This window comes from Ursus maritimus, unplaced genomic scaffold, assembly GCF_017311325.1.
Source record: "Ursus maritimus isolate PB19 unplaced genomic scaffold, ASM1731132v1 scaffold_16, whole genome shotgun sequence".
In the NCBI taxonomy this organism is placed as follows: Eukaryota; Metazoa; Chordata; class Mammalia; order Carnivora; family Ursidae; genus Ursus; species Ursus maritimus.
In genome coordinates this window covers 10,369,344-10,389,146 of record NW_024424008.1, presented here as the reverse complement: position 1 = coordinate 10,389,146, position 19,803 = coordinate 10,369,344, and the positions used below count along the sequence as shown (strand labels likewise).

Sequence of the window (19,803 nt, the reverse complement as noted above, 5' to 3'; positions counted from 1 at the left end):
CAAGGGCATTTTATAATGATGACGAGGTGACTCCATCAGGAAGATGTGACAATTATGGACATATACATACACAACAGCTGAGTCCCAAAATATAGCAAGCAAAACTTAACAGAATTGAAGGGGAAAATGAACAGTGTAACAATAGTTGGAGGCTTCAATACTTCATTTTCAATAATGGATAGAAAGACTAGGCCGATTCAACAAGGAAGCAGGAGACGTGAACAACCCTATGAACCGACTTGACCTAATAGACATCTGGAAAATACTACTGCTGTAACACTCATAGTATCTAGAAAACGCTCCAACAGCAGGAGCAGAATACACATTTTCCTCAAATGCGCAGGGAACATTCTCTAGGACAGACCATCTATTGGGTCATAAGAGAAGTCTCAATAACTTTAAAGAGACTGAAATCATACAAAGTATGTTCTCGGAAATAAAATTTGAAATAAATTACAAAAGAAAATTTGGGATAATAGCAAATATGTGTAAATTAAGCTACATTCTCTTAAGTAACCGAATGGGCCAATGGGAAAATCAGAAGAGAAATTAGGAAAAACTTGAGGATGAATGAAATAAGAACACAAGACACCAAAACCTATGGGATGTGGCAAAAGCAGTTTTAAAGAGAATCTTATAGATGTAAACATATTAAAAAAGAAAAAAAAGATCTCTTAACTTTCTGCCTTAAGACCCTGGAAAAAGAAGAGTTCCTGGTTAGCTCTGAGCATTTGTGAGTCTGATTTACTCTTCTAGCTTTAGCCCAGGGTAAGAGCACCGAAACGCCATGATGTGAAAAGAAACCCTGGCCCCTACGGGACATTTGCCTCAGAACTAGCCCCAGTGCCCTCTAGCGGCCATATCTGTGAACCACAAGTAGAATCATGGAATTGACACCTTCCCGGCTGAGACCACAGCCCCACCTCCGCAGTCCAAAAGCAAAAGGTCACCTGGAAAAGGAGGATCCTGTTCCCTCTCCCGAGGTAACAACTCCCAGTCAGAGGCAACGTTCACAGCATTTACCTAGAGCCCCCCACACATTGCTTAGAGCAGACAGGCCTCTGTGCATTGCCCTAGGTGAGGCCCCCCTCTGGGATTTGGGGGCCTGCTGATTGTCGCTGTTCGTAGGCAGAGATAGTGGAGTCCCCTTGGGCACAGTTAGGTGTTCAATCTTCCCAAAATCAATGCTGAGAATAAGGGTCTGCCTTTGTGAGGTGGCCTAGGTTAGGGCCCAGGGCTTAGCCTGGAGCCAGAGGCTAACCTCAGACTGGGGCTGGAAAGGGGCTCAGACTGTCATCAAAACACAGGCCTTTCCTCCATCCTAAATATCTGTCCGCTGCCAGAGCTCTGTGGGCCTGAGGCCCTTCCAGGGTGCCTCCTGTTGCCGCCTGCACTCCTGCCCACCAGAAGCTCTGGAGAAGTCGACTCTCCCACCCTTCCAAGCCAAGCCCCACTGCAGACCTCCTTCACATCAGCACTGACGTCTCCCCTGTCTTTGCACTTGCTGCTCTGCCCTTCATTTCCTTCCTGGCAAACTCCCAGTCGCCCTTCAAGTCCCAGGTCAGCCATCGAGATCCCAGCTCCATGAGGCACCCCACGTTGGATGCTCAGAGGAGTGGTCCTTGAAGCGGATGAATGAATGGCAAGGGTGGGCACTTAGGCAGTGGGAAGGTTGGAATGAAGTCATTCGGTCTCAATTAGCAGGGGTTCCCAGCTGCTTACTACTCGTTGGACCGAACGGCATTAGAACAGAGAGAGGTGCCATCTTGTGAGACCTGGGTGTGGCCTGAAATCACGACAGCGACAGCTAGGCCAGCTCTCCCTCTTTGTGGCGCAGCTGAAGCCAGGGGCAAAGAACATGGTTTGAGTGACCCATGGAGGACGCTTCTGGCTCAGCCACCTCAGCACCATAGCCCTTGCCTACACCTAGGACAGTAACCCTTGCCACACGTGGTAGGCAGCCATGAGGGGGCTCCGAGGACCCCTGCATCCGGATTTTCACTCAGTGTATTCTCCTCTTGAGTGTGAGCTGGATCTGGTCACTTGCATCTAATGGGGAGAATATGGCAGAAGTGATAAGATATCCCATCTGAGATTAAGTTATAAAATAATGTCACTCCCACCTTGCTCACTCTTTCTGGCTCTTCCTGCTTCCTCTCCCTGATGAAGCCAGCTGCCATGTTGTGAGCTACTCCATGGAAAGGCCCATCTGGTGAGCAACTAAGAGTGGCCTCTGGTCAACAGCCAGTGAGGAAGGGTTCCCTGCCAACAGCCACATGGCTGACCTTGGAAGTGGAGCCTCCCCCAGTCAAGCCTTCCGATGACTGCAGCCCAGCTGACACCTCAAGTGTGGCCTTGTGAGAGCCCCTGAGGTAGCGGGCTCAGCTAAGCTGCACCCCAACTCCTGACTCTCAGATTGTGTGGTGGACACAATGTTGTTTGACCACCGCCTTCTGGAGGAATCTGTCTCACAGCACTAGATAACCAATACACCATACGGGGTTGTATAGCCCAAAGGGGCAGGGGGAAGGCTTGGCAGCCCAGGTGGGGCCACGGTTTCCCCAAGTGTCAGTGGCAACATACAGACGCAGCCCCAGCAATAACTCACAGAGGACTCTCGTTTTTATTTATTCATTTTAGAAAATACAAAAGTCTGACATGGTACAATAATCTCATCAAAAGAAAACAGAACATGCAGAGGAGGGGCTGGATTTCTTCCCTGGCCCCTGCCCTCTCAGAAAGGCACAAATACGTGAGGCTTGGGTTTGGGGGGCCTCCTGACCTGAAACCAATCTGCTGCTCAGAAGGCCGGGCCCCTCTGTGAACAGGAAGAGGGACCCTTTCCTCACCCCCACACTTGGGGGTATGGGTTGAACAAATCGAGGCCCCGGGGAAGTATGGGGTTGAGGCCGAGTGCGGATCATTCTGGGTCCAGGTCAGCACCCTGTGGAGGACCAGTCACTCCAACCAGAACGTGGTGGCTGAATAATCCCGGAGGTGGTACGTCTGGACACAGGGTCATTGCCACCCCCATGCTTGCTCTGGGGGCCTCGGGTTGAAAAGACAGGCTGGACTCAAGCTGGAGCATTCCAGATGCTCATCACAGCACTCTTCAAGATGGGGACACCTGTGCCCTCCAAGTCTTCCCCTTGGTAAGAGGGGCCAGTCCTGCTGTGAAGTGTGGGGTCGGTAGTATGGGATGGAGGTGTTTGTATTACAAGTGGCTTCTGCCCCTCATTCTGCGGCGGGAAAAAGCAAATAATCTCACCGGCCTGAGCCACTGACAGCTGTCCTTCTTTCCCAGTTAACCGGGGCTGAGTTTTCTCTGTAATTTTGGGAAAGGAAGAGTGGGAAGGGTGGGTTGAGAAACCATAAAGGCCCGGATGTGTTAGCCGCCACCTAGAGCGGGACAAACTGGAAGTGAGAGAGTTTGGAATATTCACTTTTTCCTTCTTAAAAAAGACCTAACATTTGTAATGGTTTAACAAAATTATTATAATTTCTTTTAAATAACCCACAGACACCCATGACGCTTCCAAATTTACAGAACAAAAAAGCATTCGAGAACTTGGTAGAAAACGATTTGTAGCTGGTTCCTCCCAGGAGCTGGCCCCCGATGGTGGGCTCAGTTCACCTCCAGAACCTCGGTCTCCGGGAGGCCGAACTTGGTCTTGTGCTTGTCGAAGAGCTTCACCAGGGCCTCCATGTACATGGCGTGGTACAGGTCTATGTCCTGCTGGGTTGGGTGCTCCAGCTTGGGGATGGTGATGGGCTCACCCACTGCAGGGATGGGGCAGAGGCCTCTGGTTAGTCAGCGCACTCGGCCCACCCTCCCTGAGCGTCCGCCATGATGCTGATGGCAGCGGCCCTGTGCTTCGTGCCAACCATGTGCCAGGAGCCGTGCTCAATGTGCTCCATCCCAGGCTGTCCCCCTGACAGGTGAGGAGGGCCCTGGGCATGGAAGGGACTGGCCCCAGGGCCCCCGGCCACTAAGCAGCGGGTGGGATCGACCCCGGCTGCACCCACTGCACTCGACCGGAAGCTTCTGAGAGCTGTGGGAGCAAGTAATGGCTTCGCACTTGCCCCGCATGTTGCCTCCTTGAGCCTCAGCCCCTCACCTGTCCCACGGGATCCTCCCTCCCAGGGCTCTGCTGAGGAATGGGACATCACGCGGCAGGCGAGGAAGGAGGGGCGCAACAGGCATACATCCGTGCATTGCTTTATTTCCTGCACCTCCACACCCAACTCATCCCGAGCCCTGGCAAAGACATTTTGGAAATTTCTCCCCAGTGCTCGCCCTTTCCTTCCATCGCCATGGCCATTCCCTCGGTCCCCAGCAGCTGCCAGAGAGGCCTCTGCATGGGTCTTGGGGCTTCCGTTTTGACCCTTTTAGCAGCCCCAAGAATCACTTCAAAGGGCAGTGCTGAACCTCTCCTCCCCCCAATCCTCAAGCAGCGCTCCATTCTTAAGGTGAAGCGCAAACTCATTCACACTGCCCCCAGGAGCCTGTCCCCCGCCAGCCACACCTGCACCTGGAAATGGCCCTGCTGCCTCAGAGCGAGCAGGCCTGGTATAGGATTTGCGTGTGACGAGAGCAGAGAGTGAGTCTGGGTCTGGGACCTAAGATGCAGGAAGTTAGTCTTTGTAAAAATACGAAGCAAAACACCTGACCCTGATAACTCGAAGTATCTACGTGAGCTTTGACCCCGAAAGTCCGAACACCTGACCCTGATAACTCGAAGTATCTACGTGAGCTTTGACCCCGAAAGTCCGTGGCTGTTGGCCTACACACTTCTGTGCTATCTCTGGCTTGTGAACCACACACGCGCACACACACACACACACACACACACACACACCCAGAACAACACAGCTGAGGGACAAGCGCAGCCAGTTTGTTGCTATATTCTCAGAGGCCTATGCTCCAGTCGTGTTGATGTTTTTCTTTCTGTTCCTCAACAATCTACACACTTTTGCTGTGGGAAGTCCACTCAGGCTCGTGTTTCTGACAAATCTCTCCTCCTCCTCTCTTTTGCTAGATGATTCCTATTCAGCTAGAGGTATGAGAGTCACCTCTTCCCTGGGGTCCACTATTACCCCCCCACCCAGAGCACCCTGCACATTCCCCTCACGCCCCCTCCCAGGCTTTGCCTGACAGACTGGTCCTTCCCTCATTGACTCCGGGGCTCTGCACACACAGACTGCCGAGTCTGGTTTTCTCACCTGGCACTGCTTGGCTCACAGTAATGGAACTAATTCCCCACCGCCCACTCCCCACCCCCACTAGCCATTCCTATCAGTGCCCAAACATGTCCCCATCCACAAGGTTTAGAGCACGGACATCAGGACCGCATAGCCCGGATGTGAATCCTAACTCCGCCACAAGCCAGCAGTGGGGCACCCCAAGCTCAGCGGCTGCGGGCGGGGGAGCTCACCAACGGTGGTGATGGGCTTGGAGTAGGGCACCAGCCCCCACGTGTCGGAGGAGAAGAGGCCTCGGCCATGGAAGATGCACGGGGCAAAGCCAATGTACTTCTGGAACTTCTTCTGGACCCATCGGCCCCAGGAGCCCTCCTCAAAGATCACCTGCTTGTATACTTCATTCTCCCCGAAGGAGTAGGTGGGAACCAGGTCAGCTCTGGAAGGGAGAAGCCAGGGTCCGTCACACCCTAACTGCTGGCCTCTCCCTCTCCCAGCAGCATGATGTGTTTTCGCCTGAGGCCGCACAGTCCCACGCAAGCCTGGCCTCTCCGCCGCCTGCAAGGGCCCAGGGAGCACAGGCTGCATTTCTGCTCCACTCAGACACTCGGGCTACGTTTGGACGACCTTGGTCTGCAGCTCTGGCCTCCAACCTCCCCTCTCCCAGAGGATGGCAAACTGTCATCTAGGCTTTCCTGGGGCCGGGGCCTTGCCTCCGGGAGCCAAGGAGTTGCTCTGTTGGGGCCAAAGTTTCAGAGGGCTGTGTGTGCAGTGTACACTGGTGTGTGTGTGTGTGTGTGTGCGCACCTGTGTGTGTGGAGGGGGCACTTACCCGTGGCGTAGGGCCAGTTTTACAAAGCCCTTGCGATTACGCAAGGTGACCGCGTTCTTGCCAGGCATGGAGCTCAGGGACTCGGCTGCGCCCCCCACTACGATGATGATGGCATTGCCACTCCCATTCTTTGAAAGCAAGTAGTCTATGGTGTCCCTGTTCACAGGGCAGATGCCTAGTATGGAGAAGGACAGAGAGTCAGGGCTGCCCATAAATGCCCCCCTACCCGTGTATAGCCAGGCCTAAACAGAGAGAACTGGACTTGGGCTCCAGACCTAACCCAGCCTCTGGAAGTTATATGGCCCTGCCTAAGCTATTTGTTTTTCTGAGCCTCGGCTTGCTTATCTATAAAATGGGTATAACGATATGAGGTTGTTGAGGGAACTCGTTCATTTGGCAAACATTCCTTGAGGTCCTAACTCTGCCAGGCTGTTGCTAGGTGCTGGGGTTCCCAGTGAATCAGGGTGGCAGGGGGTCACAGGAGGTGGGTAAGGACAGAGCCATTGACAGTGACTCGGTTGTGCAAAGGGCAGCCCAGGGGCTGCAGGTGCCCAGAAAAGGGGTCGGAGAAGGCTTCTCAGGGAAGATGTTATCCAAGCTAAATCCTGAAGACCATATGGACAGCTCTCCTGCTCAGACCTGGTCCGCCATGCCTGGGGCACGCTGCCATCTCTCCGCACAGGACCAGCCCCTGGGACACAGTGTGTTGGCCTCCGTTCCCTCTACCACCTCGCTCAGCGGCCAGGCCTGGGCAACAGAGCCCAGCAGGGGCAGGCCGAGGGGAGCTCTCACCTCCCGACATCAGGTACTCCCTCAGCACTGGCATCCGGAAGTTGCCGGCCAGCGTGGCCAGGTAGGGCCTTATGCCGGGGAACTTCTTGCTCACTTCTGTGGCCTCTGTGCTGAAATTGCAGAAGGCACCCAGGCCCATGATGCCGTGGGGGTGGTATCCAAAGATGTAGTTCCTGGTGGTCACCAGGTTGTGTGTCTTCACCAGCTGCAGGGAAAAACTCGGGTCATGCCAGCACAGGGGTACTGGGACACGCCCAGGAGATGGGGGAAGGACCCAGGGCGCCCTCCCCCATGCGACTCTGCACAACTGTCCTGAGACTCGTGGCAACTGCCATTGAGACTGTGAGTCCCCGGGAGGGGAGTGGGAAACTTTCCCTCTCATTCCCTTACTTCTCCAGTGAAACGCACCAGGTCCTCTCATCTACACCCTGCCAGCCTCCTGCCTGCCCTCCTCCTGGGCCCGTTCTCCTCATCCAGCCCCTGCCACTCTCAGAGAAAGAGGGGTGTCCAGTTTGGGTCAAGGTAAAGTCCATGTCCCTTAGTTTGGCCGGAGAAGGGACAGTGCAGCTGGCCTGAACGGAAACTCCCTTCCAGGCAGCCAGGCTCAGCTCGTGCTCTATTGCAGGGAGGACAGGGAAGCAACAGCCCTGTGCCAGCCCTAGCAGGGGCAGGGGGCCAGCCAGGCAGCTGACCTGTGGTACTATCAACAAAGCTGTCCTGGGGTTGGTGGCTGGGAGGGTGGGGTGGAGGGTGCAAAGTTGCCCTAGACTTTGAGGCACCTGCCAGAACTATATGGAACATGGTAGGGGTGGGGGGTGCTGAGAGCAATGGAGAGCAAGACCATTTTGTTCAGAAACATCACTTCTTTTCTGATTAGAAAAATAATGAATAATCATGGAATATTTTTAAAATATAGGAAAGTAAAAAGATAATCCAAAGCTCCTGTCCTACCTCCATCCTGATAAACCACTCTGACATGTCGAGCTCTTTTGCTACTCAAATATACACGTGCTCTTTAAAAACCCCAAAATTAAGGGCACATGGTCAATATCAATTTTACATAATTTTCTTTTTAAAAAAATATTTATTTATTTATTTGACAGAGAGAGAGAGCAAGCATAAGCAGGGGGAGCAGCCAAGGGAGAGGGAGAAGCAGGCTCCTCACCGAGCAGGGAGCCTGACACGAGGCTCGAATCCCAGGACCCCGGAATCATAACCTGAGCCGAAGGCAGACGCTTCACTGACTGCGCCACCCAGGCGCCCCTCATTTTTACATAATTTTCTACCAAGCCCATCATAACTATTTTTCCTTTCACAACCCCTGAGTCACATGTATTTCCTGGCTGATTATCCTGTCCCATAGCTATGCTGTGTGTAATAGAATTATAATCAAACTCCGAAAGATGGATCTTTAAAAACCTTCCAAAATGTCCTTCAGAAATAATCCTTCCATAAGTACTTTATTTTTGTCCACATATCTGATTGTTTGACAAACTTCTAGAAATCACAGTTCCCGGGGCCAAGGGTATGAACGTTTTGGTCCTGTGGGCTGCCCTGCCTCTAGAGGGATGCCACTGACAACACCCCCACTTCCCGTGCCTGAAAGTGCCCACGTCCCTGCACTGGTGCCAGCTGGTGGCAGAGCCACGGGCCACTGGCAGAGTGTTCACAGCCTGGGTTTTCCATGACTCCCGAGTTGGGAGCCCCTGGCTGGGGAGAGGACTTGGTGTTCAATTTGGAGGAGGGGGTGTTGGTGGCTGGCCCTGGGAAACTGAAATCTGAACCTTCAGGTGACAGAGGCCCACGGGGGATGGAGCAGATGGTGGCCGGCACCATTCCCAGCACTATGACTGTGGGGACCTGTGTGAGCCAGACCCCGATTCCACCCCCCGCTGCTCCGGCCTTCCTACTCTTTCCTCCACTTTGCCTTTGGCAAGCACATTAGAGCTGTTCAAAACCCAACCAGGGCTTTGCTGCCCACTACAGAAATGGAAAACAGCAGGAGCCTAAGCCGTGACTATTGGGAAGGGGGCAGGGGGGAGCGTCTAAGAGGGGGCCCGGCTTTACGTGAGCTTCGCGAGGAGACTGTTCTGAGAGTTCACCTCCCGAACAGCAGGGGTGCCCCCCACACTAGCTCACATAAAGCTGGAACCTGGAGCCGGCTTCCACGTGGGAGGGACGTGTCTAGGTAAGAGACGAGGCAGCCGGCAGCACACTCGTAACCTGCTCCGGAACTGAAGGCAGGGTCTGGGAGCCCAAAGCATGAAATGCGCTGGAAGAGCCCCCATCTAGACCGTTCCTTCGACTGCAAGGTGGAGACGGACGCCTAGAGAAAGGAGCCATCACTTCCCAAAGGTCACAGCCCTGCTACTGACTTGCTTTGGGACCTCAGGACAGTCCCTCTTCTCTGGACCTTAGTAGGACCATCTGGGAAATGAAGCAGATGGACAGATAGACCATTCTAAGCTCAGAGAGTCTTTCCCAGTCTCCTCTCCAGAGATCCTGCCTGTAACTCAGGGCAAGGTGACCCAGGCGCCACCCCTCCTCTTCCAGGTAGCCGGTGGTCCTGGCAGCTGCCGCTAACGCGCAAGCCCTCCTGTGCTGGGAGAAGGGATGCTCTCCGGGCTTGCTGAGCTGGTCTGGTGGCAGAGAGCTATACAAAGAAGGGAGCGCGGAAGTGTGGGCGGGTGGTTACAGCTAGAGACCGTTACATAACCACTGGCAAGAGGCCAGGAGAAGGGGGAGGGCCAGGAGGGCCACACAGAACACCATGGAGCGTCAGCCCTGACATCAGGTCACCAAGGTCAAACCCTCCCCGCACAGAAGAGTAGCGTGAGGCCCTGAGGATCAAGGGCTCGGCCAAAATCACCAGTGGGCAAGAGCAGAGCGCAGGCCGAGGCTTCATGCCCCGGCCGGCCTCAGGCCCGGGTTGGCTTGGGTCCAGGTGCCTAGGGGCCTCCGAGGGCCAGCCCACATGTGCCCTGCAGCTCTAATTCCCAGCTGACTTCTTGGAATAAAGGTGCGAAAACGACACAGAGTTCTGTTTTGGTTCTTTCGGAATTGTGGACGTCAGCGGGGAAGAGCCCCTGCGTGTCCCAGCTCTGGCCAGTAGTCATCAGGTCACCCTGTTTTGGGTGGAGGGGGCTATTGGATTCGAGGATTCTTCCAGAGGGACAGGCTGCTCTGATCACTGTGGCCTGACCCTTGACGTAAGGGTCCCAGCAGAGAGAAGAGTCCACAATCCCTCATACCCACCCATAATTTACCCCTTCTTATCATATGAACAGCTCCATTTTGCAAGTAAGGCTAATGAGGCTTAGCGAGCTTGAGAAAGTGTGCCTGTGGTCCCTTGGGCAGAAAGTGACAAAGTCTAGCAGAATCCGCTGGATGGTGAGCCCACTGAGGGAAACCGGGGCCGACTCTTCCGTGTCCCCGTGCCCAGCACAGAGCCCAGAGCTGTACAGGGAGAAACACCCACTGATCAGTGAATAGAGTGACCGAGCAGGAACTCAACCCAGGTCTCTAACCACAAAGCAGAGGCAGGGAGACCCAGGAAGTGGGGCTCGATCGAATGAGGAAATCCGGGATCGAGTCTCTCCCAGAGAAATAGGCAGTAGGAATTCAGTGGGAAAGAGCCTGGGGCTTGGATTCTAGTACGAACGCCGGCCTGGACTCGCCATGCGGCCTGGACCAGATCGTGCCCGTCTCTGGGACTCAGTCTCCTCACTTCCAGAATGAGAGCCTTAGGTCTGATGATACAGCACTGTTCCGGCCACAGCAGCCTTGAATTCCTTGCAGCCGGAGAGATGGGGTCAGGGAAAGGGAGGAGCGGGAGCCCTGACCCCAAGGATCCTGGGAAAACTGGCTCAGGCTGTGGCGAGCAGAGCGAGCTTCCTCCCAATGCTGAGTGCAGTGGAGGAATGTAGGGTTAGCCGGCCACCTCCTCTGGGCAGCACGCCAGGATGTCTCAGTCACTGACTCACAGCAGCAACCATACACCACCCTGCACCACGCACACATTCACTCTCACACATGCTGCCTCGGCTCTTCAGACCCCACCGCCTTCTGCTGGGTCACCCCAAGCAGCTAGGGTGTGCCAGTGCTGGGGTGCTCAGTGAGCTGGCCAGACAGGTCTTTCCCCTGCAGGAAAAGCCTTCATGATCCTGCCAGACTTAGCCACAGTCCCCCAGCGCTGCCCACGTGCACCTGGGCCCAGACGGCTCTGCCTTGCCAGCCTGGCTTGTAGACCACTGGCAGGGGGCCAGACAAAGATGAGAAAAAGTCGAGACCAAGCCCTTATCTTGTCAGGACCTGGAGGCTGGCCCCAGAGAAGACAGGTACTTGGAAGACCAGCATGGGGGTCCCAGAGCAGCCAATGGCGGTGCAGCAGGAAGTAAACCCAGAGACGAGCGGAGTCTAAACTTGCTTCATATGGGGAGACTGCGTGCTGGAAGGGATGGTGCCTCTCTTGGGGTCCTACTGGGCTCTTCCTCCAAGCCTGAGGGAAGCTGGAGTCCCCGAGCTTATTTCCTACAGCTCTGCGGCATAGGGAGGCACCACGCTGTGGGGGGGAGGGGGAAGAGTCCAGAATTCTGAGGCAAGGCAGCAAGTGGAATTTCAGCTCAAACTGCTACTAGCTTCATTCAGCTTTACGACTCTCTGACCTTCAGGTTCTTCTTCTGTGAAAAAGGGATACGATGGGCTGGGGGGCGGGGGGGAGGCTGGGGGGCTCAGTCAGTTAAGCAGCTGCCTTCAGCTCGGGTCATGATCCCAGCGTTCTGGGATCGAGCCCCACATGGGGCTCCCTGCTCAGCGGAGAGCCTGCTTCTCCCTCTCCCTCTGCCTGCTGCTCTCCCTACCTGTGCTCTCTCTCTAGCTCCCTGTCAAATAAATAAATAAAATCTTTATTAAAAAAAGGGGGGGATAAAATGAATACCCACCTCACAGGGGACTGTGAGGGTTAATGGGGACTCCTTGAGGAAAGGTGCTGGTTTCTAGAGGGCTCCCAATAAATGGAGATCCTCCTTCTCCACTCTACTTCCTCAACATCTCCCGCACCTCAGGCTTCTTCTCAAACTCAGCTGCCTCCGCGTTCATCCGTTTCCACGCCTCTTTAGTGCTAATCTTTAAGATGGAGTTCTCGGAGCACGTCCTCCAGGAGCCTCCCTGAGCACTTCAGAACTAGGGTCTCACTCCTCTTTCATGGCACGTCTAGTTTCCTGGGCCCTAATTCCCTGGTCATGAGCCCCATGGGCCACCTGCAGCTGGCTGGGAGAAGTGATGTTCTATCAGAGTTTCAGAAGGAAAAAAAGGCCCCTCATACCTACTGCTTTAGGTTGTATCCGTGGTTCAGGTCAGATGGACTTGGAACGACCTTAGTATTCTCCTGATAAATCGCTGCCATTTTCAGTTATGCCTTTAATATTCACTGAAAGGCAGACACGCAATGGCCATAATATCTGCTATTATACGCGCTCCTTGTATCACTAAGAATCTCAGTGCCGGAAGCATCTTTTAGATCCAAATGCTAGAACAAGTCATGTTTCCCTAAGAAACTAGCATGCTTCTTCCTTTCCCCAAATAAAAGCCGACAACTATCATGTTTCCCTTTTTGCCTTGGCTGCCAGGAAGCTAAGAGTTGACCATGAAGCTCAACTACCGCAACTTTGTTGACCTCATGGCTCAACTACGAGTAGCCTTTCCCTCAGGCCTTGATTTTTGTTTTTACCTGATACGACACTGTCTGTATCCTGCAATGCCTCAAATCCTGCATGCATCGGGGTAGACTAGGAACAGATATTCCTGGCGGAAGGGGTCCTGTGGTTCAACACAGCATAGGCGGTAACTGCAGCCGGGTGAGTTAAAGCTTGCGCTCGGATCTCCCGCCCGTCCCCACCCTCCCAAGTTAACACCCACAGGTCTTTACCTGGATGGGAAAGTAGTCTCGAAAGTAGCGCCACACAGCCCAGTTTCGGACCCATTGCGACCTCCTGCCACCTTCCAGGGAACAAAATACAGTGTTGGGAAGGAGCGGGAGTGGGGGCGGGTAACATGTGGGCAAAAGGCAGAGAAGACAGACCCAGGGTGAGACCCTGAGTTAGGGGATGGTCACCCTGCCAAGCATCTTCCCCCTCTTCCCACTGGGCCCTTTCCCACCTTTGTTCCCTCACATTAGGCAAACCCTTGGTTGAGTGTGCGCTCCTCTGAGGACCAGGACGGGGCCCTCCGAGGGGCTTTCGACACCCTGGACCCAAAACTGCGCCCTGGCCTAGCTGCCCACTTTTCACATAGCAGGTGCTAAGTAAAAAGGGGCAGCCCCCACACTGAGGAACTTCAGCTCGTGTGGGAGGGAGGGTCCCAAGGGCGAGGGCGTGGGGCAAGGAGGTTGTGCTCCTACCTTTCTGGGGCGTGTTCCAGTCAAACGCCAGCCAGGTGAAGTACAGCACGGCAATGAGCCAGCAGTCGGTGCAGAACGTGTACATGAGAATGGCGCTGCAGGCCACTCCTGGCGGGGAAGCAGAGCGCCGCGGATCAGGCCCGGCCCCCCGGCCCGGGTGGTCTCGGTCTCCTCTCTGGGCCACGGCTCACCAAGTGAGGTGGCTTCAGCCCAGCGGGGGCCGTGGGCAGAGGAGGCCTGCAGCCACAGCCTGGGGAGGCTGAGGCTCACGGGGGCAAGAACCTCATCTCCTAGATTCTGACGGGCGTTCCCGGCGTAGAGGAGCTCGTGGGCTCCATGTGGTCTGGGCAGTAGCACCGGGAAAGCCGTCCTTAGAGCTGTTCTTTCTGGCCCCTCCTTGCACGTTCTCCCCATCCCGGTGCCCACCCCGGTTACTCTGGGTGCAGGGAGGGACTGACCGAGTGCCTCTGCATCTCAGGACTAGGCCTGAGCCACTGTCTCGAGTGTGAGCCAGGGCGACTTCATCCCATTTTGGAGATGAGAACACTGAGGCTCCAGGAGGAGGTAACATGCCCAAGGTCATTCAGCAGGACAGTGGCAGAGCCAGGATTCATAAAGATTTTATTTTATTTATTTGTCAGAGAGGAGGGATGGGGAGAGAGAGAGAGAGCACAAGCAGGGGGAACGGCAGGCAGAGGGAGAAGCAGGCCCCCCGCCAAGCAAGAAGCCCAGTGCGGGACTTGATCCCAGGACCCTAGGATCATGACCTGAGTAGAAGGCAGATGCTTTACCCGACTGAGTCACCCAGGCATCTCGGCAGAGCCAGGGTTGGACCAGTGAATCCATAATCTGCACCAGGTTTTAGAAGTTCACCAAACATGAGAAGGCCCAGACTGCCACCGGAGGGACCCGACAGAGGTGGCTTCCTGCCCCGGAAGGAGGGCCAGCCCCTTCCAACATAAGAGAGCAGCAGGCAGGCCCAGGCCAAAGCCCAGAGCCCATCAGGCCCCCTCGCAAAAACCCCAGCAGGGCCCTCAGAAGACTCCCTGGGGCCGGCTTCGCTGCGGTCACCCCTCTCCGGGTCTTCTGGCCCTAACGTTGACACACCCGGTGCAGCAAGGAAGGCAAGTCCGAGCCGTAGCTGGCTTACCTCAGGGCCGGCGCCCGGAAGCCCTCATCGGGCCTCTATCCTTCTCATTTTTACCCAGCCTTCAAGGTCCAGCTCAGACCAGATCTCTCCAAGTCCCATTCTCCAGTATCCTACTGCCCTTCCACATGGATCTCTCACCTCTGAATTCTCCACACTAGGGGAGGGGGGCACATCTTCTTTGCCCCCGTGGCACTCGGCACAGGGCTGGGGGCAGCGGGTGCTCATGTTGGTAGAAGCGTGACTTCCACCCAGCACCCTCCCCGCTGCTCAGGGAGGGAAGCCCACCCTTGCTGTATGCCCACCCTCTGCTGGGCACTGCTGGGTGCTCCAGGGCTGCCCGGCTCTGGAGCCCACGCTCTCTCTCCTTCCTGCTATGCCGAGCCTCCTCTGGTTTCCCGAGGGACGGGGGAGGGCCAGATGGACTCTCCCTGAGCCCAAGAGCAGGAAAATCGTGGTCCCTTGTCATCCACAACGCAGTCCTGTTCTGCTCCTGAGCTAAACCTCTCCCAAGGCAGCTAAAAATAGTACAACTATCTTGGGAGGGACGGTGAACAGAGAGTGACCAGGCAGCCAGCTTTTCAGGACCAGCTGAGGACTGTGACGTCACAGATGGGGAAGACGAGTCTCTAGGGAAGCATTTGCCTCCTGCAAAACCCCGTTGAACTCCGAAGTACTTGGAGCAGCTTGGTGAGTGGCTATGTCAAAGTTAAGGCCACTTACAAAGTCGCTCACACTGTTGAGCAGTTTGCCTTCGGTCGCCTTTCTTAGGCCTGGGAAAAGGGCCATCCCAGCCCCCTAGATGCCACAGGTATCCAAGCTCCTTCGAGGCCAGGTGGATTCTCCAGGTGGGCCTGGGCAAGGGCCATGCGGTTCAGGCGAGGGTCCGAGCAGCCTGGAAATCTAGCTGCCATCAGACCCCCAACTCTCCCAAGCGGTACAGGGAGCAGAGGGGGCTGAGCCGCAGGCCACTGCCTCAAAGTCTGAGACGTCTGGGAAGGTGGGAATCCCTACCTACCGTCCTCACACTGGTGCTAAGGCAGCCTGGATGGAGGAAGACAGAACCCACTGTGAGTCCAGAGACCATTCTCCAGGTCTGGACTTTCGCAGCCCAGGGGACCTGCTCCATCTTGCCCCCAGGTGCCCACAGCCCCTCTCTCAGCACGCGCCGGACTCCCTCCTGCACCCACCCCTTGCAGCGCCTGGGCTCCCTGGGAGCTGGAGCTCTGATTCACCTCTCCAGCCCTAGCAGCCGACCCAGGAAAAGTTTATTTAGCAAAAAATGAGCTGAACACACCAAATGGCCTCCTTTCTCAGAGCTTGATCCCTCTCTGAACAAAGGGCTCCCTGCTCCCCCTTGTGGGTCACAGAGCTGCAGCTGTGGCAGCCCCAAGGCGGGCTCCAGGAGGGGTCAACTACCACTTAAAGGCCGTGCAGGCTCCGTGCACGGAAAGCCCAGAGCCACCTTCCCCAGCTTCACCTCCCCACGTCTTGGGGAAGCTGGGGATTCAAAACTCTAGTCACTGAGGCCTGCGAGAAGGGCGGGCCGCGGCGGCTCAGGGGCAGGGAGGTGGCATGACGTGCTCCCAAGAAGCCTCAGCCCTGCAGCTCATGGGCTGCGGCCCCTCCCTGAGCCTCTGTCCCCACAGGGCGTTGGAAGGGTGCGTGACCCGATGTGAAAGGGAACAGAACACACAGCCAAGTGTCCCATCTGGAGATCTATGCACTTGGATACGGAACGAGATGACACCTTAATTTTCACCCCTCTTAGGGAAATTGAGTGTTTCCTCCGTGTACGCGTGTAACAGACCACGCTTGTCGACAGTGACACCGGGACAAAGCAAAGGTGTTTTCATATCACTTTTAGAGCAGGGGCAGAGATCTTAAAAACTCATTTGTTCTCCGAAATGATTAAGAATTAGAGCAACGATTACATCTGCCGCTAGCTCTTTTTATTTCGTGCAATAATAAAGAAGCGCACGTGTTACTGTATGCCTAACCTGACTCCTTAATGCGTAGACATTTTACGCTTCAGTATCGTTGCTTTTCTTTGAAACCCCATGTACTTTGTGTGACACATTTAAAAACACTGAGAAAGGTTTACTGCCTTTACCAGAACGCCAGAGGGGTCCACTGCACAAAAACGGTAGAGTCCGTCTGTTCAGAGGTAGGCCCGTGGGGCCGCAGCAGCCCTTGCAACACCAGAGGAGCCTCTGCCAGAGTGGGAGGGAGCGGGGAGGAGCGGCTGGGGCTGCTCAGAGCAATAATTAGCAGCGGCTCAGCGGACCTGCCCATGGAGCAGGCTGGGCTCCCACCTACACAGGGCGTTGGGAAGATGCTGGGCCGGTTTCTGGGCTATGCTGGACTGGATCGATCGCTAAACCTACAACTTGAGGCCAGTCCCTGTTGCAGACTGCCTGGGCCGGGGTTCTAGCAGCTCCCCGGCAGCCAACCTAGGACAGGGATGGTGGCGGCTTCTTGGTACAAACGGGAACTAAGGGGTGGGGGTGCAGCAGACTGCACAGGGCTCTGGGGAGGCTGTAGTCCATGCGGTCTTGTCCTGCTCCCACTACGTCCTCCTCATTCTGGGTAAAGCTCTGCCCCCTCCGGGCCCTCTACTCTAGGACCCTAAGAAGTGGCCACATGGAGGCTGGGGTGGAGGTTTGAGCCCCGAGGGAGCCAGTTTAATTTGCTCTGCTCCCCAGACCAGTGTTAGCTCATTAAGGCCCTAGATCTCTATAAGAATCTGATGGTAATTGCCCTTCACCCCAGAAAAAGGTGCATGTATTCTCACATATAATTTTTCACCTAATTTTGGGGGTTCACGACCCTCTCCCTAAAACCTACTCTCGGGCCTAAAGGTGAAAACTGGTTGTTTTAGACCAGGTCCACTCATTCTGAGCTCTCCAATAAGGCGGACTCCCTGGCGAGTGCTCTGGGCTCCCACCCAAATCCCAACTATGTCACTCCAGGAGCTTCATGGTCTCAGAGAGTCACTGAAGCTCTGTAGGTTTCCTCGTCCTCACCTGTGAAGTGGGAAGTCAAGGCAAGGCCCATCAGGTGCCTGGGGCAGCGTGGGGGCCTGATACACAGCACCCCTGTCCCATCCCTCTGCCCTGCTAAGGAAGGCTGGGGCAGCATGGAACTGCCCTGGAAATGTGGTCTCGGGGGCCCGTGTGCCACCTGGAAGGATGGAGGCCCAGCACAGACGGGGTAACTTCTGATAATCCCATCAGCCCGGACAACCCTAAAGAGTGCTGTGCCCAGCAGGACTCTCCCACAGGCACCGGAACATGCTCCGTGATGCCCTCTGCTCGGAGGTGCTGGGAGGCCACTCACGATACTGAGAACACCGGGGTCGGGGAAGAAGCAAGGCTGCTAGGAGAGCAGGGGCTGGCCCTCGTGTGGGCCCTTTTCCTCCTCCCAGACAATCCGCCATGGCCTGATCCTAGTCGGGGGCGAGGGTGGGGGGCAAGCCAGGGAATGAGAGCACCAAGCTGGCCCTGCAGAAGGAGCCAAAGGTCTGGCGGGGGAGGGGTGGAGAGAGAGAAAGGGAGGAAGCTTTTAATGAGCCAGGGGGAGCAGCTGGGGACTGTGTCCAGCAGAGGGTGCCGACAGCTGGGAGCGGGGGCTGAGGGCGTGTCCCAACATCGGCTCCCATGTAACGGGGGCCCACCGTGACCAGGCCCTGCGCTGCACGCTCTCATCCCTCATCTTCAAGTCCCACAAAGGCCCTGTGAAGAAGTCAGTATTCTCCCCACAGCTGAAATGAGGAAATGAACTTCCAGAGAGCCCCAGCTCACAGAGCTTGTCTGTGGTACGGTCAGGACTCAAGCCGGCACCACACCCCACTAAGACAAAGCAACACACCTCCTGGGAAATGGTTGCTGGTCGGCAGGGGAGCATGTGGGAAAAGCACAGCCTCTGCGGGTTCTGTAGACCGGGATTCAAATCCGTGTGACTTGGGCCAAGTTACTTATCTTATGTGAGAGTTGGGTTCCCTATCCTGAAATGGGAAGAGTACCACCACCTCCCACGGCATCCCATGGAGTCCTCATGCGTGCCTAGGGCTAGAGCCCCTGATCGGGCCCCCGAAAGCTAGCTAAGTAGCAGGGTGCTCTCACCCATCACCCCTGCAGAGCAGAGCTCCTGCTCTGAGCTCTGCCAGGGAGGACCCTGTCTGCCCCCACCCTGTAAGCCCCGGCTTACCAAGCACAAGGAAGGACAGGACCCATTGTAGCACTGAGATCATCTGCAGCTGCTTTTCCACCTTGGACCTATTGAGCCAAGTGATGGAGAAGAGGTCCTGGAGGGCGGAGAGGATGCTGGAGCCAGTGCCTGCAGCAGAGGGGAGACGTCAGCCTGTTGCCACACTGCCCTCCAGCCTCAGAGCCCCCAACAGCAACCCACCTCCGCAGACACCTTCCTAGATGTGAGAGGGGCAAGGCCGCAACATCAGCCTGACCCTAGCAGCTCCCCGGTTCAAATCGTGGCCCTGCCGCCCAGCATCTTTGTAATTCTGGGCTGTTCACAGGCTTCCCGGTGCCCAGCTTCTACACTGGGAATGGTGTTGCCCTCACGGGGTCATTCTGGAGACCAAACAGAGTATCCAAAGAGGCTGAGGTGGGGAGAAGCTCTCCATAATTGCCAGTTCTCTTCCCTCCCCTCCAGCCCAATCAGACTCCTGTCCTTATCCTTTAACTGGATCTAGTACAAATATTTATTCTTTACTTTCTGTGCCTGTGAGGCCAAGGACAGAGGTTCAATATCCAATTTGCAATGTTGTTTTTTTTTTTCCTCCAAGTGTACTTTGAGTACCCCAATCCCTGCCCCTTCTCATCCCCAGGACCCCTTTTGAGCCTTCTTGTCCCCACCCCCACCCCCACCCCCATTACCATCTTTAGAGGGATTTACACTTTCAGCTTCATCTCAGGGCCCAGAGCTTGGGGCCCAGAAAGGAATCAGGTGGGAGCTTATGCCTCCTCAGAGGACCAGTGGCCAGTGAGCTTCGGGAAGCCTGGGATAGTGAGGGCCGCAATTAGGTTTGCTACCAAGCAGCCGCCAAGCCTAGAAGCTAGGACAAGACGTGGCCACTTAATCGGCTCTTTGGTTGTGCCCCCCGGATGATGTCCTGGACTCCAGTGGCTGGTAGGCAGTGGGACCAGAAAGCCTGGTGATGGCAGGAGAGGCAGCACTGGGGAAGAGCACGGCGAGATTCCTAATCCGTAGCCCGCTCCTTCCAGCGGCTGGACCAAAGGAAGTGGGCCGCTTCCAAGCCCTATGCCTGCTGAGCCCCAACGGTATGCCCTTCGCTCTACACAGCCTCAGCGAGCGCCTGCCGAATGCTGCTCAAACATTCCTTCACGCCCGCCACTCTGCAAGGCCCAAGGACTGAGTCACAACATTGTCCTTGAGGGTCTCATGACCTTTCATCCT

At 55.6% G+C, this 19,803-nt stretch overlaps 1 protein-coding gene across 1 annotated transcript in view; it reads right to left on the bottom strand.

The window, feature by feature from the left end:
* Positions 1–2,604: 2,604 nt before the first annotated feature.
* The window catches only part of DGAT2 (diacylglycerol O-acyltransferase 2), a 31,251-nt gene continuing 14,052 nt past the window's right edge, over positions 2,605–19,803 (bottom strand). Inside the window, exons 2-8 of the mRNA XM_040630860.1 lie at positions 18,577–18,705; positions 13,221–13,328; positions 12,750–12,820; positions 6,824–7,028; positions 6,032–6,206; positions 5,436–5,638; positions 2,605–3,780 (exon numbers count right to left, since the gene is read on the bottom strand). Of these exons, the coding sequence (XP_040486794.1) occupies positions 3,626–3,780; positions 5,436–5,638; positions 6,032–6,206; positions 6,824–7,028; positions 12,750–12,820; positions 13,221–13,328; positions 18,577–18,705 (1,046 nt within the window). The 3' untranslated portion in view covers positions 2,605–3,625. The remainder of the gene's footprint in view (positions 3,781–5,435; positions 5,639–6,031; positions 6,207–6,823; positions 7,029–12,749; positions 12,821–13,220; positions 13,329–18,576; positions 18,706–19,803) is intronic.